Source organism: Glycine max, chromosome 3 (genome assembly GCF_000004515.6).
Source record: "Glycine max cultivar Williams 82 chromosome 3, Glycine_max_v4.0, whole genome shotgun sequence".
In the NCBI taxonomy this organism is placed as follows: domain Eukaryota; kingdom Viridiplantae; phylum Streptophyta; class Magnoliopsida; order Fabales; family Fabaceae; genus Glycine; species Glycine max.
Genome location: NC_016090.4, coordinates 44,379,530 through 44,406,455, shown reverse-complemented (window position 1 = coordinate 44,406,455; position 26,926 = coordinate 44,379,530). Strand labels below are relative to the sequence as shown.

General features: G+C 31.8%; 4 protein-coding genes across 4 annotated transcripts; all 4 read left to right on the top strand.

Moving 5' to 3' along the window:
• Positions 1-3,319: 3,319 nt before the first annotated feature.
• LOC100813766 (transcription factor bHLH149) lies at positions 3,320-4,480 on the top strand. The gene has a single exon (XM_003520743.5). It carries the CDS (start codon positions 3,639-3,641, stop codon positions 4,221-4,223), a length of 585 nt encoding a protein of 194 aa, XP_003520791.1. The 5' UTR covers positions 3,320-3,638; the 3' UTR covers positions 4,224-4,480.
• An 8,983-nt stretch (positions 4,481-13,463) lies between these two features.
• Positions 13,464-16,744, top strand: LOC100813229 (importin subunit alpha-4). The gene is made up of 10 exons (XM_003520742.5): positions 13,464-13,655; positions 13,739-13,841; positions 13,924-14,015; positions 14,107-14,241; positions 14,393-14,578; positions 14,861-15,024; positions 15,133-15,211; positions 15,511-15,639; positions 15,856-15,983; positions 16,122-16,744. The coding sequence occupies exons 1-10, from the start codon at positions 13,464-13,466 to the stop codon at positions 16,477-16,479; spliced, it is 1,566 nt and encodes a 521-aa protein (XP_003520790.1). The 3' UTR covers positions 16,480-16,744.
• A 3,229-nt stretch (positions 16,745-19,973) lies between these two features.
• LOC100306660 (uncharacterized) lies at positions 19,974-20,736 on the top strand. The gene has a single exon (NM_001251396.2). It carries the CDS (start codon positions 20,042-20,044, stop codon positions 20,537-20,539), a length of 498 nt encoding a protein of 165 aa, NP_001238325.2. The 5' UTR covers positions 19,974-20,041; the 3' UTR covers positions 20,540-20,736.
• Positions 20,737-24,301: 3,565 nt separating this feature from the next.
• LOC100793188 (protein RTF1 homolog) lies at positions 24,302-26,566 on the top strand. Its single transcript, XM_003521612.4, has one exon. The coding sequence runs from the start codon at positions 24,371-24,373 to the stop codon at positions 26,363-26,365; it is 1,995 nt and encodes a 664-aa protein (XP_003521660.1). The 5' UTR covers positions 24,302-24,370; the 3' UTR covers positions 26,366-26,566.
• The last annotated feature ends 360 nt before the right edge of the window (positions 26,567-26,926 follow it).

Sequence of the window (26,926 nt, the reverse complement as noted above, 5' to 3'; positions counted from 1 at the left end):
TGTTTTTCTTATAAATAAATAAAAAGTAACGATACATAAATATATTATTATTTTAAACATTCATTTAAGTATTTTTTTGTTATTATCACATCATAAATTTTATCATGTTTATATATTTTTTCTCTTATTTCTTTAGATGTCAAATAACAATATATTAAATGTTTAGCTTAATTACAAAAATAGTTCTACTATTTATCTCAACTCATTAAATCGATTAATTTATAATTAAATTAACTAATTTACTCTTTTGTATTTTTTCAATTTAACTATTTGAGTTTTTAACTCCAAAATTAGAGATTGACGATGAATGGATAATGTCACGTGTCATCATCTTATTTAACGTTAAGATGATGTACGAAAATTAATATTTAGTAAGATTATAATAGTCAATATTATTCATTAACGGTCATTGTTCAATTTCGGGATTAAGGATTCAAATAGTTTTGAAAAAAAAAATGAAAGATTAAAATGATAAATTAATTTATAAGAAACCAATTTAATGAGTTAGAAACAAATAAGATGATTATTTTTACAATTAAGCTTAAATGTTTATGTAAAAAAAAAAAAAAAAACAGAACATAAAACAAAACAAAAAGAGAGGCCCAGGTGATAGAAAGTGGGGTGAAAACAGCCGCATGCGTGTGTTGTCTCTAATCATTGTCACGAATAGGAACAAACAAGTCTGACCCCATTCACAGAACAAATGAATCTATGCCAACACCATTTCTTCATCCAATAGACCATTGCCATGTCTTAAATGCCTTCAAAAGCCACCACTTTAGCTGCCTTTTCCGCCAAACCATGAACAACGTCCAATTTTCTCACAAAAAAATTAAATTGAATTTCAAGGCGTGAACTGCATCCAATCCTTGCAGGTAAAGGTAACAAACACAGTGAATTTTAACATTATAATAATAGTTTCTATAACTTTTGTCGCATGCCACTGATTTGTCATGGATTCAATTTTATTAGGCTTTTCGAACCTCCCCCCCAAGGTAAAAACGCCGATGGTTAAGAGATGGCAACGACCAAGCACTATTTGATTGGAATACTTTCTAGTTTGAAGCCCACTCGCAAGGGGTAAGCAGTAAACCTGGCATGTGCCATGTAAAAAATACATTTGTGTGCTTGTAATTGAGGTGCAATTTGAGATAAAATTTACCTGTGAGGTGACATAGGGATTAAAAAATTACATGATAGTTGCTTAATTATCCAAGTATAGATACATGCTAAAATGAGGATATATTAAGGGTTGTTAGAGGGGCTATAAGGATTGCTATATTTATACGTAGGGTAATGACTTATTTAAATTTCTTTAGCTGAAAAATGTTTGATTTTTTTTAAAAAAAAATTGAATCAAAGATAGTTACGCATATCAAATAACATTATTCTTTGACTTAGTGGGTTAAAGAATATTTATTATCTTTGACCCAAAATAAAAAAAATAAGAATATATTTTAAATAAAATATACCATTTTTTGTCTATAGAAATCAAACTCACATATTAGAGCTTTACGATAACTTAAGCACATTGCACTCAATCAATTAAGTTAAACTTTCTTAATGTAAAAATAAGGTTATAAGTGTTGATTCAAAATTTATTGATTTATATCTTAATAAATTATAAGGTTATATTTTATCACAATAGTAACTATTAATATTTTATTATTTATTAACAATTATAAATATACTTTATCTTCAAAAGTATTTTTCTCTCTTTTGATAGAGTCAAATCCATTTTCGTCATGAAAAAAAGAGTCAAATCCATTTAGTATTAATATATTACATTGCAGCAGACGAAAGTTAGAACAGTACTAGTCTAATAATGTTCCAAGCTTTTCTCTTTTTCTTAATGTCTCTCTCCTCTTTCTTTGCAAGCAAGTTAAGATGATTGACCCAACATGGGAGATCTTATCCATAAGATGTACCAAATAATAGACTAATAGTGGTTAGATACTTAGGTTTTGCAGTTAATAAGTTAAACTATTGAATCCTAATGTTTCTCCAACAAAATGGAATAGAAAGAGAGGGTAAGGTGCTCAAATTGAAGAAAAATATCGCATTTGGTTACGACTCCAGGAGAATATCATATTTTAATGAGGCATATTTGTTAAACAAACCTAAATTTGTTACTGTGGGCAATTTAAAACCTATGTATTAATGAGGCAAGTTGTCCAGTCAAATAAACCTAAATTTTCCTCGTCCAAGGTGGCATGTGTCGTCACTGTCTTCCTCTCAATTTGTTATATATCGTAAATTAATGTTTAAAGTACAGTGTTTTTTTAAGCAAAACTACAGTGTTATTCATTAATATTTATCTTGATTTACTAGTCTATCTCTCAAATGTTTGTATGTTAATTTTGTCCATATATATCCAAGCTATATTTTACTAGTACGATGGATGGAAAATCAAAAGTGAAAATAGGAGTATTTTTCTTTTGAAAAAAATGTAAATTAGTTGTTATTCTTTTCGTTTGGCATAGTTATATAAAAATGTAAGAATATATCTCTTTTTTGTTTAGTTTCACGAAAGAAAAGAATAAACATATAATTGTAAATAAATAGAAACGAACTTCAATTCATAATAAAGGCCACAAAAATCATTGTTTTCTTCTTTTTTTTTTCTTACAAGAAAGAAAAAAAATGATTTACACCAAAAAAAAATGACAAGAAAATGGTGAAATTCACAAAAAAAAAAAATTATCACCTCAAATCTTATTCTTCCTATGCAAATGTGCTAGTATTTCAATTATTATCTTTCATTTTCATGATAAAAAGCTATACTCCGTATATACTGCAATAAGCACAGTCTTCTAAAAAGGATAAAACTTCACCTAAATATGCCGAATATTATAGATATTTTTTTTATCATTTTCAATATAAAAAAATTATAAATTCACCTTAATAACCACGACAAAAAAAGTCACCAATTAAAAGTTCATAAATGTTATCAAGACAAAATTTTAATTGTAAATAAAAAATAATACTCCCTTACTGATATTATACTTGTACCTATTTTTCACCTTACAATAAACCTCCCTTTCTGATCCATCACTGATTAGTTAAGTTGTCTTTGCTTAATAGAGAAACATAGACATGGAGGTGTAAATTTGATAATTAAATAGTTTAATGTGCAAGCTTGTTTTCTTTTTTCTTTTTATTTATAATATGAGCCAATCATATATAAAATATAATTGAATAATAATACATGAATAAATTTATAAGTAAATCAAAATTAAAATTATATATAATTCAAAAGTTAAAAAACAGGTTGCTTTTTAAACATTAGACTAAATTAAAATAACTCCAAATATAACCTAAAGTTGCTTTCTAAATATATTGAATTCAATTATAATTTTCCAAATAATTTTAGTAACTTACCAGTTACCAGTACTAATTAATTTAACCAAACAAAATTACAAATTATAATTAGGGAATAAAAATAGAGCAAAAATAAAATAAAAAGTAGAGAGAGAAAAAAGGGGGTAACAGGCAATAAATGTGAGTAACAGAAGAAGGCGGTGGATTGTCTCTCACAACAAGATAATCATATCATCTTGGCTCGTTCTCATTCTTCATTCCTCATACTACCCATTTGCGATCAATCAATCTTCTCTGTTTTCAAAAACATTCCAATAATGGAGTCTTTGTCTTTTTCTTTGCACTCAAACCTCCATTCCCTTACTTTGCTGCAACATTCCAATCAAAACAAGAAGCGCCGCAAAATCACACACCAAAACTCCTTAGCTCTCACTCCCTGGACTTCCCATACCCAACACCGCCTCTACTCTTCCAACCTCCTCCTCGCGCTCCGCCGCAACAGCAACCCTACCGCCTCCCTCCAAGTCCGCGCCGCCGCAGACCGCGTCCTCGCCGCCACTGCCAAAGGCCGAACTCGCTGGAGCCGCGCCATTCTCGCAAATCCGTTCGGCCGGTGGAGGAAGCAGAGGCAGAGGCACCACAAGAAGGTCAAGAACTGCTCCGCCAACAAATGTATGAAGAAGACCACGCCGGATATTCGGAGAAGGTTACCGGCGGTGCAGAAGAAGGCGCGCGTTCTCGGAAAGTTAATCCCTGGTTGCCGGAAGGTGTCGTTCCCGAAGCTTCTAGAAGAAGCCGGTGACTATATTTCAGCGTTGGAGATGCAAGTGCGAGCCATGAAGGCTCTCGCAGACCTTCTCCCCACCGGTGCTCCGCCGCCAGATCCGATCGGTTTAAGTTGACCCAAGTTGTTCATTTTTAGGTGTTTCTTGGTATATCGTTAATATTGGTTTTCAGATTTCAGTTCCATCTTCGCCACTTTTTTTTTTTTTTTCTCTCCTCATTTTTTATTATTTCAGTTAAAGAAGTTATAATAGACAATAATATATGTTCTATATTGTTATACATATGATATGATATGGTCTATAATTAGTTTACACATATAATTGTACCGTTAATATTTTTCATGATGAATAAAGCTTGTTATTATCAGATTTGACACTGAAATCTTATAGTTATATTGGGTAAGTTATTTTAGTTAATTTTTATTTTTTTTTACTAATTAAAAAATTTATTTGAATAATGTTGGATAAGTAAATTATTTTTAATAATTTTTAATTATTTAATTTCTAATTTTTATAGCTTTTTTATTTTTTTATTTTTATTCTGTGTATATTTTATTTTGTTACTTTTTAAAATAAATTATGATTTTTTTGTCATTTTACATTTTTAATTACTTTAACATCTAATTTGACTAAATACTTTAATTTAATAACTCAATTTTTCAATCTTTAACTTTTTCACTAGTTATGCCGAACATTGCCTTTAGTTGATAATAAAACATTGAAGATATTATTATTTTTTGTTTTACGATTTTGTTAAAAAAAATTACTCGGTACATAAATCAAAAGAAGATGTATATAGATTATAATTCACCTTATACATTTCTCTTATAATTAATGATTAATGAGACTTTTTTTTTTTTATAAAATGAAACATTCATTTTTCAGTAGAGCCAAGTGAGACCTGCAGATTTATCTATAGCAGCCTTCTAAAGGAGCAAACTTAAGCATGATACTTTTAATATTTTTTGCTCCGAGTTATAATGAGTGCATAATTGAAATTTATAAACGTAAATTTGAATGAACTTAGTTTATAAATTAATGTCTTAATAACTTTCATTTAAAATTTGTTTTTTTTAATCATGTTATCAGTAATCCACTATCACCATCACCGGGAATAATGAATGAAATTTGGTTTAGTGCTGGATATAAATTAAACTTACAAGATTCCTGCAGGCTGAATTATAAACATATTCCTAAATTAAGTTTAACAAGACAAATACACGTTCACATCAGTCAAACGGAAACCAATTATAACCTGAATGTTTAATTGCTGTTACTCGCAGATTAAAAACTTGATACTGTTTTTGAAGTCTTGTAATATCCGGAAAGATTGAATATTTTTAAAATAATAACATGATAAATCTCTTGCTACGTACAAACATAGATCACAAATTCGATAGTAGTAAAAAAAAAAATCCTTGACCTTTCGCTTTCGGCTCGCCATGATCTTTAATCAACTACCAACCAACTGAACCCATAGTATACGGAAAGAAGGGATGGTGTTTTGTTTCAACTTTCAACCTTTACAAAATTTAATGTGAGATTTTCAATTTATGTTCGAAAATATAATTTTTTTTTTCTCTTACAGTTTTTAAGTGCAGTATTTTTTGTCATTAATAATCCATTGATTTTATGTTATTTAAATAACTTTAATTAAAAACACTTTTTAAAAAAATTATAAAGTGAATAAAAGGATGCAATTGAAGCAATTTCCCAACCAAAGTATTTATCGAAATGGACAATGCGTCCTACCTGAGAGACAATAATGATGATGGACAGTTAACTAATCATCCATAAAGTGAAACGTTAGTGCTTGGCTCAACTATAGAATAGTAATCCTCTGCATCCTCATCACAGCTTCGCAATTCGTCTCCTCATTTGGTTGTATATATAGATTTTTTTTTTAATTTTGATAAATGGTTGTATATATAGATTGTAGGTGGGACTTAACAATAACGGCATTTGGCTTAAATTACCAAGTCAGACCAAAAGTGATGAAATGTCATTAACTGACAAGGAAGGCTTTAATTGTGATCTTATAAATAGGCTTTACTACTATTCTGTCCTCTTGACTACTGAGCTAAAGCTCTTATAACAACAACTAATAAGGACCCCCCCAAAAAATTATAATAAAACATGGCTGAGAACATGTCTCGGTCGTCTTCTTTTTGTGCTTTTAGCTAGGTGTGTTTAAGTGGGGTATTTGAATCTCTTGAGCAGTGTAGTTTTGAGACTACACTATGAAATCATAATCGTTAATTAAGAGTAAGACTACACTATGAATTATCACTACAAAACACAAGTCATGCCATGTGGTTTGGATGTCCCACAGGCATTGAACACATTGGGTTGCATGTGATAGTATGTGAAAATGAGGAAAAAAGTTTAACGTGGCATTTTAAGAAGTAGAATAGTTAGTGGGCTTTTGTATTTGCATCCACATTGATCTCCTTAATTAGAACAGACAAACATGGGTCAGATCCTGGACAATTGGGATGGGGCCTACCCCACCAGGGCACCACTCAACAAACCTTTTTCCTTATTAAGCCATGACACGCGTGGAACCTTGACAATTCAACTGTCAATTTTCGGATAGTGACATCCCACGCCATGTGCCAAACTCATCACCCTTCCTTTTCTTTTGCCAATTACTCCCAATATACAACAACAAATTCATATATGTTTTTTTTATTTTTAATACTATTCAACTTGAATCCTAAATCTCTTTTGTTAAACTGAAATAATTTAAAGTCAATTGATTTCTAGTTAAACGTTTGGTTATATATATGCTGTTGTATTCAAATTAAATAAACTTAATAATAATATATATGAAAATATAAATTTCCTTTCATACCTTACATTGATATATGGTAAACTGACCACGTTCTTTCTACATAATTACATTCTTTGTGTGTTTTCATTTGTTCTTTGTCGTTTCCCTTAGCCATCACATTCCACATGCATCCATGTGCTTCCATTTAAGGGTTTTTTTAATTGATATAGAGAGAATCAGGAGAAGGGGGGGGGGGGACAGAGTCGGTACAAAGTGTGTGTATCTAATTTTTCTGTGGAGAAATTCTCGTCCCTTTATTGTTAATTCAAGATTCATTTTTAATCCTTCATTTCATCGTGTAAAGGAAGAATTATATAAATTTATCGTTAACTCGCTTAAATTATAATAAATATTAACAATTTTGTAACATATTGCATAAAAATAAATAAAATATTTAATGTGTTTTTACAAATTAAAATTTTGATAAAATAGACTAAATATTTATCGATCACTGTCTTTAAAATATTCTCTAACGACGCCCTAAAAATATAACACGACGGCCTTACTTTATGGAATCTTTGTTAAGGAAAAAAAATAGGAAGAATATTTATTGTATTTTGTCTTAAATATACCATGACTATACTCCATTTTGACCTTATATAATGACACATTTCAATAGCCGATAAAAAGAAAAGAAAAATAAAAAACAGACACATTTCAATAACTATTTCTTTATAGCAATAAAAAAAAAAGAGAGAGATTTCGTGACATGTGTGCTTGCCTATAGAATTATATTATATACAAAGTGTTCGTTTCGTTCAGGATGGTTTCTTCCAAATAAAGATGCAGCCTCATCTCAAATACATATGCAGGTACAATGTGAAATCGGGTTTCTTTGACAGCATTTCTAGAATTTGGTTTACTTTATGTCCATATATACAGGATTAAACTCCTTAACATATGGTACTAAATGCGGCCGCATATTATATTATATTTTTTTTTACACATACAAAAAATGCGACCATTACTTTTTTGTGCATTTGCCTTGACGGCATCATTGGTGTCATGGGTTCCAAACTCTGGATTTGTGTTTTAGACAGATTTGGTGCACATGGTGGCTACGTAAGCATGTGAAGTACTTATTAAAGATGTTAGAGCCTTGGGACCTAAAACATCATAATTTGGGTATTGAGCTCTTTCATCTTTGTTGTCTAATTAAAGATGATGGGACTAGTGTAGGTTAAAATGTAAACTGTTAAATGAATAAGTTTTTTTTTCGCTGAAGAAATGAATAAGTTATATATAGATAGTTAAATTAGAATTTTACTTGTTTACACATCATTATTATTATATTCTTAAAATTAATTAATTCATTGTTATACCCTCACTTTTACGTTTTTCATTTGTATGGGTGATGTAGTTAAATATTTCTAGGGAAATTTTTCTCACTTACACTTTGGCTATAGAGATATTGAATAAAAATTGACTGAATCTTTTGGATAATAAACTTTTCATGTTCGATACAGATCCAATTTAGTCCACACTCACTTTATATTAATTTTTTGCAAAAATTCCAATAGTGGCACCGCCACATACAACTTATTACTTTTTTTCCAATTAGAAAAACTGTAGCTGAAATAAGATTTTACGTTTCACTTTTTTATGTTAATTTTAATTTAATTTTCACAATTACAGAACTAGCAGCTTGGTCATTTTTTTTTATCATTGTTTTAATTTTTTTATATTCAAATGTACTCACTTATTATGCATTAACGATCCTTGTATAAATCAGCTTATGGTAATCTTTCGTAGGAAAAAATAATTCTAGTGCATGACTGATCAAATGTGAATGTCCTGTGCAAAAACTAAAATATATATATTAGTGTTTTTTTCTAATTTTTTATAACTATTTTTGGAAAACTGTAACTATTTCGACAAAGATGGGTGTTCATAAAACATGCAATTTGTTGGTGATGGAAAATTGAGAAATATGACAAGATCAAAAGAAAAGACAAGAGTAATAAAAGTTGGTTCAGTTGCTAAAAAATAATTTTATATTCTATAAAAACATGAGTATGAAGAATGCTATTGGTGAATAATATATATAAATATTTTTGTAATCGTTTTTTGAGTTTAAGACCTCTTTTGATCCTGGAAAGGTTTAGGAACCCAAATCACCTAAACTTTTTTTTTTTTTCATAAAAGAAGAAGAAGAGACAAGAGACATAATCAAGGTTGCCATAAAAATGAATTAATACAAATACAAAAATGGACTGGGCCAAAAGTGTGAATTAACACACGTGGCCTCTTAGAGGAAGGAAAACGGCACAGGGTATATTCAGCATGAATAACCCACCACTTTTTTGTAACATTATGAGTCTCATCTTTGCGTCTCTATGACACTTAGAGAAAGGAAGGGCCAACCATGTGGAAGTGATACTCTTTCTCTCTTCACTCTCCAGGCTAAAGTTGCATCCATTCTCTACCTTCCACCAAATATAAAATGAAAATTATAAATTAACCTTGTCGGCATGAAGTTTGATTTAATTCGTGCTGGCCTGCTGGGCAATGCCCTTGTTATTTCGACAGTTTATAAAACAATTATTGAAAATCTGCATGTTTCACTCAAAGTAATAAAAAAAATAGGTTTTTAATTAGAATCTACAAATGGTATAAAGATAGTTTATATTATCAACTAATCAGTAAGAAAATACTTACTAGTTAGAATCAATAGAAAAATTTTGCTTATAAAAAAATAGTAAATAGAGTATTTGATAATTAAACAATATTTTTGAACTTGTTAATTATATGCATGCTTAGAAATATGGAAAAATATTCAACGGCATTAGGAGTGTAGATACTCAGAGAAGTAAAAGAAAATATGAGAAATAGATAATTGATATGATTAATGATGTAAAAAATGAAAAATGTTAATTAAGTGTTTTACAATATTATATATATCCAAAAATGAGGACTTTAGAAATATATAAATACATTATCTATTCTAATGCATGAATGTTTCAGCTTGCTAAGGCTAATGTTAGTTCTAAATCTTTTAAAAATGTTCTTGGAAGGGATGTTGCTTTCTATTGTGCCCTATTGCATTTTGGATTGAACTTTCTAGAAGGCAAGGAGTTGGGTTGGAGGAGTGTCGGGTCCATGCAATGGTAGACTTTAGGTATAATACGTTGCATGTCATTCCTTCCTGCATCCTATTTTTAACTTCTTGCACCCCATAGAAAACAAAACAATCGAAACAGACAAAAATGCCCTTTATCACACCTCCTTTCCCTTGTTCTCCTCCTTTTTATCTTTCTGTGCTTGTATACAACAATATATACCACCGCAACTGCACCTTTTCCATTTCGAATTAGGACAAGAATTTATTTATTTATTTTTGGCAAAAACTAAATATATTTATTAAGATTTGGTTATTGAGTGTCAAGAACCGTAAACATAGAAACATGTTGCAATCAAGCAAAAATCCAAAATAATGGATGTAACTACTTTTGATACCAACCCGCACCCCAAAACATTCTATGCCTTTTCCCCTATGAATGGTTTCACTGAATGCATCAGGGCCCATGCCTTCTACCTACCACTACTGTGACAAAGGAAAAGGGAGCAACTGTGGCGGCAGAGGGTTTGAGATGGAGTGGAGTTACAAGGTAGAGGTTAATGGAGGTGAGTGAAGAAGGAAGGATAATTTGGAAATATTTTAAAATAAGGAGATACAAATAATAAAACGCGAACTGCAGAAAGCAGTAACCTACGTTGCAAAGGGCCTCCTCTAACAGCCATCCAACCAATATATACAAGCAATTGTTACTTACACGTCCCAATTTTACTAATATACCTCTTTTATATACTTTTTGAAATATTAAAATTTTAACACTTCCAAAAATTAATTTTTAAAATATTTTTACAAGTTTTAAGTTTCCAATTAATAAATTTTATATATTATAATCTTTTTCAATGTATTTTTAAATTTTATTTTATAAAAATATATATTAATAGGCTAAATTGTATTAATTATTTTAATTTTGATCCCTCTATTTTTTTAGTAATTTTGGTCTTCTATTTTTAAAAAATTTAAATTTTGGTAAAATTTTTAATTTTTTTATATATAATTTAATTAATTAAGTCATTTTTTATGATACTTTAATGTTAGATCTATAATTCAATGAGACAAAAAAATGTATGCATGCAAGTATGTTTTTTAAATTAAGGAGGGACAAAATTTGCATGATTTTTTTTAACAGAAGTACTCTTGATGTAACACTATGTATATATGCATGTATATTAATACAAAAGTATTCTTGATTTCAACATTTAAAGTTATTTCAACTATTATTTTTACCAACTAATCTCCTTTAATCATGATCTCTCGTGTGAAAGAGTCTAAGTCAATTGATTTCACTTATGCTCCCTTATAAAGAAGGTTGGCCAACACCATTTCATCTTTAGACATTGGTTACTTAAAAGTTACTTCAAGTTCTTAGTTTAAAAACATTTCCTAACTATTAAAACACTATAACGCATGTATATGGTTGATCAAACAATAAATATAAAAGGGAAGCAATAATATTTAAATAATATTAAATAAACAGTAGAGATCATTACATCACAAAGTTTTTGTATGAAGTTTCAACATTGTGTAAGTTAACCTTTCATGATCACGAGAAACCTAAAACAAGAAGAGTAAACAAAGAAAATGAAGAAAATAGAAGAACGAGAGCTCCCAAAGTGGCTATTGACTCCATAAAACTGAAAAAAAATGCCTTAGATGAATTCTTTTGTCCAATGGAATAGTGTCCCTTTTAACCCGTAGAAACATTTGCGCTGTCATGTTTTTTAAAAAGTCATTGCGTGCTGAGCGTCATCACAATACAACTGGCTTAAGTGACCGCACTTTAAGTCTAGATGTTTGAGAAATCACCATATGCTTAACATGTGTTCCTTTAGGTTGGACTTCTCGCTCTAAGTACACATTATGCAGTAAGCGGGCTACTCAAGTTCCACACCTTCAAAGTCTCTTATTGTTATATCAAAACTCTACAAAATAAGGGTAAATGCTAGCAATTTCATTAACTTTAACTTTCTTAAGTTAAAAATTTAAAAGAATTTAAATTTCTATCTTTTTGGATCAAATATAGCACAAAGAAGAGAAAAATTAATTGTTATGTAATTTAAGTGTAAAAATTAAGTATTCATAACAATTATCAATTGTTCCATTTATTGATAGAGTCCATTCTTTATTTTGGTTGCATGATAAGGTCATATTTTTTAGAGAAAGTGATTTTTTTTAGGGTTCAAGTGCATTTTAATTAGGTGATAAGATATCATAATTAAGTCATCATCATGACAATTTCTGGAAATCTATTTACGTAAAACTGGGGAAACCTTTCACATAATTACGTACTCATGTACTCTTTTATTTTAACGGTAAGTTGTAAATTTTTTAGTTGGTTTGTGCCCATAGTAGAACTATTCATTAAGTTCACTACTATGTCATTTGTACATTATATAGAATAAACTTTCTTTTACGTATAATAAAAAATAAAGAATAACCATTTAATCATGCCTTTGTCCTTGGAGAAAAAAAAATACTAAATAAGGATAAAACAAACGTGTCAAAAGGAGAAAAATAAGTATACTTTAAAAAATAACATTTTTCATATTTTAAGGATATTTTCCAATTGGTAGCCTAATTAAGGATAATTTATTTCCAAGTGGAACAATCATTGAAATAAGCACAGTAAAATTAGTTTTTTTTTTATCACATTTATATTGTCTGTGCATAATTTTTTTCTCACATAACATTCAGATATTTAACACCAAATACATACTTTGGTGAAAAAAAAAAAGAACACCAAGTACATATTTAGAGACAAGTGTAATAACTTTCTTTGCTTTTTTGATACATAAAAAATATTTTATTTATAGAGACTTAATCATTAATTTTTTAAAGAATATATTTTTAAATAAATATTAGCATTGAAAGTTTAAAATTGCCTTGCAGAATTCCATTTTATATACGGGTTTTGAACATAAAATAAGTCTCTTGACAACATTAAAATAATTCAAGGTAGTACAAAAAATATTTTTTTTAGCCGTTAAAGTATGCGAATCCTTTACAAGAGAATATGTTCACTTTTGTTTGGCAGTATTGAAGTGGAAGAAAAATAGGAAGAAGGAAGAGGAAACAGAGGAGATGAGAAATGAAAAATGTTTAGAAGGTGATAAGAGGAAATAAATAATAATTATCTTTAAAAGCCATAATCTATTTATAATTCCTTATGGTTATAATTATTTGATTTGAATAGTCTTATTTTTTTTACCCGTCCTGTAAATTTACAATAATTAAGACAGTTTGTTTATCTAAGTTAGATTAAACCCGTGGGTGTGTTATTTTTATTCCATGTGCATGTATATTTTTTCTTAATTAATTATGGGCGAGAGTAGGAACAGATTAACGAAAAGACACGTAGTACGTAGTCGCGCGCGTTGGTTTGATTAAACATAATAACAGAGGAGATTCTGTTTTCAGTTTCTTGAATTGAAAGAATACCCAAGAAGTGAAAATGTCTCTGCGACCTGGTTCTGGTTCTGCTTCTGCTTGGGCGACAAGGAAGAAAAGCTATAAGAGTGGAATTGACCCCCGAGAGATTCGGAGAAGGAGAGAAGAGGACCTCTTCGGCATCAGAAAAAACAAACGCCATGACACTCTCTTCAACAAACGAACACAGACTCATACTACCCATTCCCGCAATACGGTACCTATCTAAGTTTTCAACCACTACTTGTTTTTTTCTTGTTACAAGTTAACGTTTCAGCGTTTTGAATATTGTTTTATTAGTTTTTGGAAGCTATTAGTGCCATGGTAGACCACATATGTTCTGAGTTCCCTCCCGCAGAATTGGAGAAAACACGTCACGCTGAAATTCTGTCATCACTTGCTGGTAATATCAATCTCTCCTATGTCTAAATCATTATCAAATAGTTTGGTGGGACACTAATTTTAACGTTCATTATATTGTTAAGCTCAATGCCCTTCAATTGATGATGTCATTGAGCAAGGTATTGTCCCTCGCTTTGCGACGTTCTTGTCAAGGGACGATGCACCCCAATTGCAGGTACGCATTGCATTCCCCTTCATTCTCTTTCTCATTATTCAGTTTTCTATTAATAACCTCACTCGCACAATACTTATTCTTCCTTGTGCAGTTAGGAGCTATATTGATTCTAACCAGTATTGCTTGTGGATCATCCCAACACAAAAGAGTTATCGTTGAACTCGGTCTTGTTCCCTCCTTTGTGAATCTTCTCAGCTCTAGTAGCAATGATGATATCAAAGAAGAGGTCAAGTCTTCTAATTGCATTTTAAACTCTTCAATTTCCTTTGTTAATAATGACTAATTTCTCACCAACTATTCATTATTTGTACCCGACCCCTCAAAGAAAGAAAAAAGTTTTTTACTTACTCAATTTTGGCTTCCCATGTCCTGAACAGATAGTATGCGCTTTAGGGTTCATTGCCATTGATTCCCCGAGCTATAGGGATCTTGTTCTTAACCACGGTGTTCTTCTACCGTTATTATCTCTGTTGAACCCACTTCCAAGATTGTCTATGGTGAGGGTTACTACATGGACTTTATATAGTTTGGTCCGTGGAAAGCCTCCGGTGAATTTTGAACAGGTTCGGGACATTTCATAAAATCTTGATTGTGAGACTGATTTGGATTCCATGCATTCACACATTTAACAATTTGGATAAGTCGGATAAAAATCAGATGATTCATGATGTATTTCAGTAAATCAGTGTTAAAAAACACACATTTAAAGTTTGAGTGGTCCAATATTCATTCAACGGTTACAAATCTAGTGACTGTATGAATGTGTACATGCAAGTTGACTACACTGAATCTTCTGTCCCATTATATGCATATTGTTAGTGAGAAATGGCCTTGATCTTTGTCAGGTAAAGCCTGTCTTGCCTGTCCTTCATCAACTCATCCACCAGACCGATGAAGAAGTTGTAGCAGATGCATGCTTGGCTCTCTCTTACCTTTCAGAAGTCTCAATTGACAAAATTCAAGATATTATTGATGCAGGAGTTTGCCCAAAACTTGTGGAGCTTCTGCAGTATGTTTACCTTTTGTGTGTCTTTCATCTTCTGGAACAATCATGGGTGACTTCATGATGTTCTTGTACTACATTTTCTTCATGGTTGATTAAATTTCATTTTAGTAGGTGTCAATCAGATAAAGTTGTTTTACCAGCGCTTCGGACTCTAGGAAATATTGTTACTGGTGATGATGCTCAGACACAGGTAGAAAGAACAATGTATAACTATCTTCTGATTCTTGTACGTGAAAGCATGTTTGTCATGACTTTTATATTATGTGGGCAAGTTATGACTGTGTATCTAGGAGCCTAATTATTTATACATTTTTCATTATAGAGGTTGTAGAACGTATTGACATCAACGAGTCATATTGACAATTAAGACAATATTCATCATTTATTTGGTTCCTTTCCTTTTTTTTCTTGTGTGTTCTAAATAAACTTTGTATATTTGATCTCTTTCATCCTAGTTCAACTGCTACTAAATAAGCCATTTATTTTCAGGTTGTAATTGATAACGGAGTGCTCCCGTGTCTTTGCCAAGTTCTTACGCGTGAGTACAAAAAAATGATCCATAAAGAAGCTTGTTGGACAATCTCAAATATCGCAGGTGGGAATAGAGCTCAAATACAGGTGAGGAAATGTTAACGGATCTCTTAATCTATCTTACTTAGGTATCAATTGTCATATGCAAGGGAGCTAGTTTGAATTTTGAATATTCATTTATTAGTATAGTTTTAAAACTAGCTCTTATTTACCATTCTTTACATAGAAATAGTGAAACCTTTCAAAAAGTATTGTTTGGTGGTGTGCATCTTATCATAATTGTTATTTTGATTATTGTTGCAGGCTGTCATTAAGGCCAATATTATTCCTCCTCTTATTCAAATTCTTCAACATGCTGAGTTCGACGTCAAGAAGGAGTCTGCCTGGGCGATCTTGAGTATCACTGTTGGAGGATCTCGTGACCATATCAGGTACATTTAATTTTCCTTTATTATAATTTTCCCCCATTCTATTACTTAAAGGTTTTTATAAATAAAGTTTATAATGCTTACTTTTGTTGTAATATAATGCTGTGATGAAACTTAGGTGTATGATGAACATTATTGCAGGTTCGTGGCGGCTCAAGGTTGCATTAAGGGACTATGTGATCTGTTGAGCTGTCCAGACCCAGAGGTTGTGTCAATTTGTCTGGAGGGGCTGGAGAACATTTTGTGGGTGGGAGAAGCTGACAAGGAAGTGGGACTGCATGATAGTGTCAATATTTATGCTCAAAGAGTTGAGGAATGTGAAGGATTGGATAAGATTCAAAAATTGCTGGTACATGACAACGATGAGATTTTTGAGATGGCATTGAGGATTTTGAAGAAATTTTGGCCAGTGTTAGAGAATGATTTGGAAGCTATTTTGGATCTTCATATTGAGCCGGATGGTGAGGAATATATTTTGGATATTCAGATTGCAAGATAGTAGTCAGCAAGATTTTTCTTTCATGGTTAACCAACCTCACCCTGTGCCCAAGTGGTTTTAATTTTGGATCATAGTAAAGTAATACCCTGTTAAATCTGTTAACAATAACCCAGATTTTCTTGTTTTTCTGTTTTTGTTGTGAATTTTTCAGATTTCTGTTTACTCAGCATGGTTCAGGATTTTATTTTTTTTTGTCTGGCACGAGGGGATAGTTGTTGGCATATTATTAAAATTTGTACAAAATAAATATGTATTTTATATAGTAAAAATTATAATAAATAAAAACTTTTAAATATATAAATTGTATTATGATTAAAAATCGTAATAAATAAATTATATATTAAATTTATGGTAAAAAATTAAATTTAAATATAAGTTTTTTCTCTATAATTTACTTTTTTATTCTAATCCTTATAAAAAAAATTAAAAAGGTTCCAGAAACTCTTTATTTTTTTTTAGGTCCTCATCATTAAAATTTTTTAACAACGGATGATGTGCCTAAGCAAGTTTTTTTTTTTACTAAACATTAACAAGTGTCATATCAACAAACAATGTCATGTCAATGAAATTTATTTACGTGGCTTGTTGCATTTGGATATCTGATCCTGGATAAATTGTCTAATAAATGAAACTAGGCTTTGAAAATAACTAAATCAAGCCTCAAAAGCAATTCATGGCAAATACTAAATAATTTTTGGCTTTATATTTTTTATAAAAATAATAAGATAGATTTAAGGCAAGCCAAGCATGGCTTGATGAATTGCATTGTGATCTTGGCGCCAGGAGACGTACATATAGATGAGGGAGGTCTTCGCCTGCCCTGATTTTTTTAATTCTACTTTTTAATTATTTGAAAAGTTTAATTATATAAGCAATAGTATTTAAGTATTAATTATTTTTTACAAAAAATTTTATTCTTTTTTATCGTATCGATTACACAAATAATGACATTTTTTCTCTCTTTTTATTCAAATATTCTATTTTTTAATAAATATTATTTTTCTTTTATAGTTTTCATAATTGAAATAATTACATTTTTTTTATAAAACAAAATATTTGATGTTATTTTTTTAATATCTTTTTCTTTTATATCTTATTATTGTTATTTTAAAGGTTATGAATATTTACATTTTTAATCAAATGATTTTATTATCCTTTCTTTTATATTGATTTAATTATAATTGATTAGAAGAGTTAAATATTATTTATAATTAAACTTTATTTATCTGATAAACTTACATATATAAAAAATTGATAACTTGAATTTTGAGATGTCCTAATAATTATTCTCCAATTGTATGAATCTAAACATCATTAAACAGATTAAATAAACCTAGTATTCCTTTTTTTTTCCAACCTACACCCCCCCCCCCCCCCCCTAATTTTTTGGATCTCATAACAGTAACACCCCTATCCCCTTAACATCGTTAAATAGTTAACCGATTTGTGCATGTGACACTGACATGGTTTTTTTAATAATGTTTTCTTTCAAAAACAGCCTCATCCCCTTCCTTTATCTCACTCCCAATTTTTGTTCCAAGATTCCAGCAATTATCTGTCTCTTCAATGAATTATATTTTCATTACGCAAGGCACACTACACTCTTCAATGAAACACAACATCATAATTAAGCAAGACAACAAATTGAACCTTTATTCCAGAATCCCAGCAAACGTGAGATGAACAAAACGACACTAGCAAGACAAAAACTTAAACAAATGGAACCCTATTCAAAAAAACCCAAAAATGTGAGATGAATAATACCACACCAACAACTTCCATAATCAACATTTATATTCAAGAAATTGTATACTTAATCTACTTCACTAAACAAAGATATCATATGTAATTTATTTATGTAAACGCATCCTTAGTGGCAAAGAAAATAAGGAATGACAAAAAGTTTGGTAAAGATGTAGGCAGAAGCACACACAGCACAGTGGTGTCGGTGAGATTGATTGAGGTTGCGTGAGTGATGGCAGCCTCAATAAAAACCTAAACTTGTTACCTTCCCAACTGCATTTTTCGAAAAGCATTTGCATCCGTATCTGTCTCCAACTCAACGCTTCCCTCTTAATTATGCCATCAATTTTCAACCGTGTCAATCACTAAGACAACTTCAAACATTAAATTTCAATAGTGTCCCCCAGACCCCTACCCCTCACCTAGACGAATAAATAAACAACACAAACAATGACTTCAGAAACTATAAAAGAGGCATGACTTAAAATATTTAGTAACAAGGAAGGTTAAATTTAACAATCGAATAGATTTTTCATTATTAAGAAATTTCAGTACATATGGAGAGAAAAAGTATCAAGATGGAAGTTAGTCTCAAATCCTTGCTAAAGACTTTAGTAACCCCTGATTAAGTCAACTGGAATATTTTCATTTATTTTAAATTATTCCTTAAAACGTGTCACTCTCGCACACACATAATTTAAAAAATATCATTATTAAGAAATAAATACTCTCATTTGGCCTGATTGTTAAACACGATAGTGATTATGATTCAATAATCCGCTCTTTATATAATAAAACATAGTCATTTTTTAAAGTCAGGCAATATAGTCATTGTTTATTTAAATATAATAAAACATTTACCGCATGTTTAATCGTATTATACTAACACTTTTAAATTTTCATTATTATTTTCTTGCAAAACTTTCAAAAATTTATGTAAAACTATTTAACTAAAATATATTGATTAAATAAAATATCCAAATAAATATGCAAAACTTTCAAAATTGTTTATTGCTTCTTTGTTAAGTAATGGAGAAATTTTACCATTTTCAAAATATTATTTAAAAACTATCCTTATGGAAATAAGTTTCTTCTAAACAAAAGATGGTAATTTTTTTTGGCAAAAAAAGATAGTAATGTTTAAAAACTATCCTTATTAAACTTACCTACTTTTCTTATTAGACGTGACAAGATCCGCTTATGGCTCATGACTCATGGTTCATGGCGGTATTATTTCATGAGCATTTTCACCAACTATGATGGGATACACATTGACGTTTAAGTTAGAAGTGTAAAGGTATCTGAGTTGAAATCAGAATCTTATGATTAAAGAATTGTTAACTCATTGGTAAATACATAAAATTGTTTAAGTAGAAAAGTATTTAAAATTTTGAGTGTAGAATCCATGAATAAAAAATCAGTTAAAAATTTAAAAAAAAGATAAAGATTTAAAGATAAAATAGATAAAAGATTTAAAGATAAGATAGTGATAAAAAGATAATTCAGAATACAACAATCTCCCCGAATAAATTTTTTATTGATATAAAAATAAAATATAAAAATGTAAATCTCATATTATGTTATTATTTTTTACTCTGTTTTTGTCTTGTACGCAAAGAGCACACCCCAAGTAAATCCGTTAAGAAAAATAAAAAGTTAAGGAAGCGGAGAGTGGCAGAGATTGAAATTGTGGTGAGAAGAAAGGTCAATTTGAGAAGTTGAGAGCTATATAAGAAAGAAAGAGAGGCAGCGCAGAGAAGAAAACTAGGCATTGGTTTCTCTCTCTAGCTTGGACGAGTGAATTAGATTCATCATCAAGATGTCGTCTCTGATAGCAGAAGATGTGAAGAGCAGATCAGAGGTGTACCACGGGGACGAAATGTGCCAAGTGAAGTCCAAGGAGCTTCTCAAGGAAATCGCCCTCCCCAACGGCCTTCTTCCCCTCAAGGACATGGAGGAGTGCGGCTACGACAGACAAACCGCCTTCGTCTGGCTCAAACAAAAGAAGAGTTACACCCACAAGTTCGACAAGATCGGAAAGCTTGTCTCCTACGCGCCCGAGGTAACTGCTCATGTCCAACAAGGTAAAATTACCAAACTCACCGGGGTTAAGACCAAGGAGCTCTTGCTCTGGATCACGCTCAGTGATATCTATGTTGATGACCCTCCCACTGGCAAAATCACCTTCAAGACCCCTGCCGGCCTATTTAGGTCTTTTCCTGTCTCCGCTTTCGAGATTCAGGAGGAGCCTGAGGCTAAGGACACTACTAAGCGCGTGCCGGATACCGCTGAGCCTGTGCAAGTCAAGGAACTCTGATTTTATTCTCAAACAAGGTCGCCGTGGTGGTTAGCGTGCAAAATATATTTATATATATATATGTTTATTAATAAGTTTATTTATGTTACCTTTTATGTTAAGCTTTCAGATATTGTGCGGCTTTATTGCTAATTAACCATCATCTCCTTGTTCTGGCTTTGAAAAGAAAATGGATTACGATATTGTTATTTCTTTCATAGATTGCGCTTATTTTTTCTCTTTAATTATTCCAATTTCGTTTTTATCTTTTTGACAGCTAAGTAATTTTGTTAGCTTAAGTTCACTGGACAACCATTTAAGTTATCCCTCTAACCTAATGAAAACGATAATTCATGGAAAGGGGGGAAAGAGTTTTGCGTCTCTCTCTCTCTCTATTTTCTCCTTCACTTGCTTTTCTACTTGTGTGATGTAAAATTTCCCCTAGTTTTTTATACATGGGATTTCCAATTAAAAATTCAGGTAAAGGTGAATTGTTTGGAGAATTTTAAAGGGCATAATTTAATTTTAATTGAAAAAGAAAACAAAAATGAAGATTCAGCAATTCTGAATTTCTAATGATAGGTGCTATTATTTTACCCCAAAATATAATGCAAAAAAGTAATAATATTTTGATTTATGTACTCCGTGAAATCTCAACTACCCTGTCCTATAGATAAGTTTTACTATTGTAAACGAAATTACTGGACATAAAAGACATATGATGAAGTATTGTTTTTAGCTAGAAAAAATCATAAAAAACAGGAGTCACATAAAGAACATGAACACCATTCCAGAATTGTGACGAGCTGTAAGGTATGGGCCGCGGCGCGTAAAGTATACCGCATTGAGACACTTCATTGAGTGCTAGGGGTTTAGCCTTTTTTTCTTTCTTAAAAAATATTATATATAACTTTTAAAGTATTATAAAAGTCAGTATATTTAATGTTGATTTACTATTTTACTTTTGTTTTTAAGAGAATTTAAAAAAAGTAAGTATTCCGAAATGAGTGAGACATCCTATTGAATAAAAATTACTCCAACACTGATGTTAGTAATAATCTTATAGGAGAAATGATCATTTATTATTGGTGTTTATAAGGGCAATTTTACACCCAATTGAGATACTATAAGCTACAAACGTTTATACTTCAAGCTTTATTTATAGAATATTGACTTCGGTGGTCACAATTTGTGTCTGTGATAAACCGTTTTGCACCAATAAAGCTCAAGACACGAATTGGGCCATAAGTCCAATCCATAACATCACAGATTGATTTTGGTGGTAATATCAAGCTATTTATGAAAAAGAGAAACTGTATCTAATATTCTAATTTCATCGATGTTTCACATGAATTTCCTACCGTCACCCCATTAGCATTTGAAGGCATTATCTCGTCAATTTCAGTGAAAGACAGCTAAATGTGTAAAGGCACGTGGAAGAGGTAGCTTCATTTCAAGGCAACCAACTAGACATGGCAACAGGGGTAGTGGGGATGGCCATTTGATTCCGCATCCCCCTATCCAGTGAGTATTGGATATACCCCTATCTTATTTATATTCATCTTATAATTTTAAAATAAATATAACAACAACATTTGATTTTCTATAAAATAAGATTGTTATATATTCCAAAAAAAACTTTATAAACAATAACAAAAGGTTAATTAAATAATATATATTACATAGAATAAAAATAAGAAAAATTCAAACTATTGATGTACCCTTCTATTATTGATGAGTTGAACAAAATTCAAAATTGAAATTAAGGATATAATTATAAGAAAAATGTTTAATTCACATTCATTAATCTATTCAACACTTAAAAAGAGACATAAGAATATGAGAAAAATATACACGATAAAATTGGTGATGTAAAAAAAATATTTATGTATCATTACTTTAATTATAATCTCCAATGGAGAGAGATCCTTGCAGAGTAGCTCCTGCACCCGGTGTTACCCAAATTTAATTCTTATATTCATCACTCATCAGTTATGTTTATCAATGAGATTATTGGATATAATGCCAAGTTCTTCGACAGTTCCCCCATGAGGCTATATAGGTCACAATAAAAAAACTATTACTAATGCAGCATTTATATATTACAATATAAAAATTTTCTTTTTTAAAAAAAATTATAAAATTTATCTATTAATTAAATTGTCATTCTAGCTGTTTATCTACGTGAATTAGTGAGATAATACTTGGAATTTAAATACTTCCTATATTAATAATTATCTTTAGATGATTCAACAACTTTGGAGGATGATCTTTAAAAAGATGATGAATTCTTTTTGTGGAGCAAAAGAAAGGGAGCAATAAATGGAATCAATTGGCTCAACTAGAAGAAACTGACAATGAAAAAGGAAGATAAAGGTATGAGTTTCAGACATCTTCATGCTTTTAATTTGACAATACTAAGGAAGCAAAGTTGGAAATTCCAAACCAACCATGATACTATCTACAATCCAAGTTTTATTTAGCGTAGTATCTATGCTTCACGGTTAGTGGTAAATGAAGGCATAAGATGATCGGTGGGAAAAGGAACCAGCATTCAAATCTTGGGCCGACCTTTGTTACGTGACAATTCAAATTCATACATTTCATCAACACCTCCTTTGGGCCAGGAAACCCTTACTGCAAGTTCTCTTATCAACTTTGAAAATCAAACTTGGAGGGAGGATATTCCACAACATTTTTTCGTGCCACAAGAGATCCTTGAAATAAAGAAAATTCCTTTGCTAAATGTGTCCAATCATGGCCAAATTCTATGGAAATTTTTGAAACACGACACATATTCTGTTAGATCCGCTTATCATTGTCTAATGGATTCTGTTATACAAATAACACACTTGAAAAAGATAGGAGATAGGATGCAAGTTTGGAATCTACAAATTCCTCCCAAGCTGCAACACTTTTTTATGAAGAATCTTGAGGGGATGTTTGTCATCTCGAAGAAGATTCCAAACAAGAGGAGTCCTATGCTCACATGAATGTCCATTTTGTCAACATTTTTGGAAAATGAATGGCATTTATTTTTTTGATTCTGAACATTTCAACATGTATCCTGTATATTCTTTTGGATGCAATGAAATAAGATATGTTTCTGTCAAATTTTTTTATCCTTAGATGAACCTGTCCAAGCGTACAATGCAACACTGAAGATATGCTGAAAGACTATTTATTATTTATAATGAGTCAATACATATATGCCACTGCCAACAATATATGTTACATACTTGTATGATAAATAGTAACGTATATAACAAAAATTGTTTAGATTGAAGCAGTCAAGCACTATATACGCAATTCTACGAATTTGTAGGAGTTAGTTTCTCTAAATATGGAAATGTAATCTAAAATAATTTTAATTACAAGAATGTCATATCTCAGTAGAGGACTAAAAACACAGCGAAAGACATCCAGTGATCCCAGGAGGACCTCTCAAACTCTTGCTACATAATAATTTCTACAACCAGGATCAGTTCTTACACATTTGCCTCTGGCTCAGGTGCATGCCCTTTATTTTTCGTTTATCTTTTATGGGTTATCTTATTTATTTCATTATTTTCTTTTATAGCTTTGATGGAATGTATGAGTTACATATTCATATTGTGATCGTTAAAGATGAACCACTTCAATACTATTACCCAGAAAGTCAAAATTTATTATATTAATCTCTATCTTTTTCATTCTGTTTATTTATATGCACACACTTGAGAAGTCTGTTAACTCATGCATATGATCTTATAATAAAAATTTTCGTTGGTGTGGGTTGTAGTGACTTTTGTTGGGGTCTGACTCAATATAACTTGAGACTGCAGGAGCAGATATATCAACACAGAAGAGAGGATGGCAGATTTGGAAAACATGCTTCTTGAGGCAGCTGGAAGGACTAGTTCTCCGGTGAGCAAGCGGCCCAAGCCAAAGAACTCAAAGGCCAAACGTGAGGGTGGTGCTGGTGCAGCATTCTCTGATGGTGGAAGTGACTCCAGAGATGAAAACTCTGATGAGGGTGCAGGCAAGAAACCACAGAGGTATTCATCCCATGTTCCTTTGAAGAAGAGATTGGACATGAACAAAAGAGGTAATAATAATAATGACCGTGGTGGGGCTGAGTTGGAGGATGGAGTTCCTGATCCAGATAGAGATGGTGGCAGCAGTGAAGAATCTGATGTTGGCAGCGATCTCTACAAGGACGAAGACGACAAGCAGAAGCTTGCAAATATGACAGAACTTGAAAGAGAGATGATTTTGTCTGATAGAGCAACCAAGAAATGTGAAAAGGAATTCAAGAAAAAAATGAGAGTGAAGAGGGAAAACAAAAAAGCAAATGCAAAGACTACTACTACTAATACTACTACTGCAAATTCATCTCATCATCCTTCTTCTGTCAAGGTTCGTTCCTCGGCTAGACATGCTGAAAGGACGGCTTCAAAGGGAGACGTACTAAGCGAATTGCGCGCGAAAAGGAAGAAGCAACAAGTCTTAGAACCTCGTGATAAATTGCGAAATGCTTTAGGAACAGGCTCAAGTAGCAAGCAGAAACCCGGAATCACAGCAAGTCCAAGTAGCTCTAGTCAGAGTGAGAGTGCTTTTCGGTCAGACAGCGAAAGAGACTCGTCTGATGATGGTGGATTGGGTGACAGTGATGATGACAAGAGCATGCATGAATCGAAGATGCCAACATTTGAGAACATAAGGGACATCACCATTAGGAGGTCGAAGCTTGTGAAGTGGTTGAATGAACCATTTTTTGATGAGTTAATTGTTGGCTGTTTTGTGAGAATTGGCATAGGGAAGTTAGAAAATGTACCTGTCTATAGGCTCTGCATTGTCCAGAGAGTTGATGGGGGTGACCCAAATAAGCATTACAAGGTAGAGAATAGAGTCACTCACAAGTACCTAGTTTGTGTGTGGGGCAGTGATAACTCTGCTAAAAAGTTTCAGATGGCTGTAGTTTCAGATTCTGCACCATTAGAGAAAGAGTTCAGACAGTGGGTTAGAGAACATGAGAGAACTTGCAGCCAGATGCCAAGTAAGATGAGTGTGTTGGAGAAGAAGGAGGCCATAAGAAGAACTAGCAAGTATGTTTATTCAGCTGCCACAGTGAAGCAGATGCTAGAGGAGAAAAAATCTGTTCCATCTAGGCCACTGAATGTTGCAGTGGAGAAGGATCGGTTGAAGAACCTGTTGGAGGTAGCAAAAAGTAAGAATGATGAGGCAGAGATGGATAGGATCTTGAAAAAGCTTGTGGAATTGGAAGCATCTCGTAGAACCTGGGAGAATGATGCCAAGGCTGTGAGGCTGGCTGAGATGAACAGGAAGAACAGGGTTGAGAACTTCAAGATGTTGTCTGAACAAAAACAGTTCAATACAAATTTGAAGGCTGGAGAGGAAGGCGTTGATCCCTTTTCGAGGAGGTGGACGAGGTCGAGGAATTACTATGGGAAAGAAGCTGAGAAGAATGAAGATAAAAGAGAAAAGGATGGTGAAGTTAGTAAGGTGGGAGAAAAAGAACAAGAAAAAGGAGGTGTTACAACAAAGGTTGGTGTTGAAGTCACAGAATTGGCATTGCAAGCTGCTGCTAATGCAGGGAAGTTGATTGATACCAATGCTCCTGTAGATGGTGGAACAGAATTACATATGCTGCATGATTTTGACTTGCCTATCTCTTTGGCCGAACTCAAGAGTTTTGGTGGACCACAGGGACTCAAAAATGGGTTTCTGGCAAGGAAACAAAAAATAGAAGCAACAGTTGGGCTCCAGGTTTCTGAGAAGGATGGGAGTAGGCATGCTCTTACATTATCTATCAGTGACTACAAGAGAAGAAGAGGACTTCTGTGAAGTTTGGAAATTCCGTTTTGCACAGTATCTACTATCTAGATCACTTTCTTAAGTTACACTGTTAAGTGAATAATGTAGACAGAAAATAAGAGGTGACCAATTTTATTTATTTATTTAGCATAACCGATGCCTTTCCTTTGGTTACTCGGCATGTTTCTAAAGTTTTCTTGCTTCTCCTCTTTTTATGTTTGCTTATTTGTGTTTTGGTGGTTGGGATTTGCATTATTTATTGAAAATATATTAGCTGTTGAAGGCTGAACTCGTGGTATGATATTTTCTTTGAAAACCAAACTTCATTGAAAGGCTTGACCCTTTCAGCTAGTAATTGCAATACAATTTCATCTATCTAGTCCCACATCGACTAAATATTAGTAGTTACCTATCATTATATTGCACCAGGAGAACTGATTTGTTGTCTCTTTGGAGGGACATCTGATAAAATTGGAATGATACAGACGAGACTAGCATGGCCCATATTTTATTTTTGGATTTCTGTATATATGGTGTCTTTCCTTTTCAACAGATTTTTCTGATCAGTGGAGGCGTGTGTTATCTGAAACT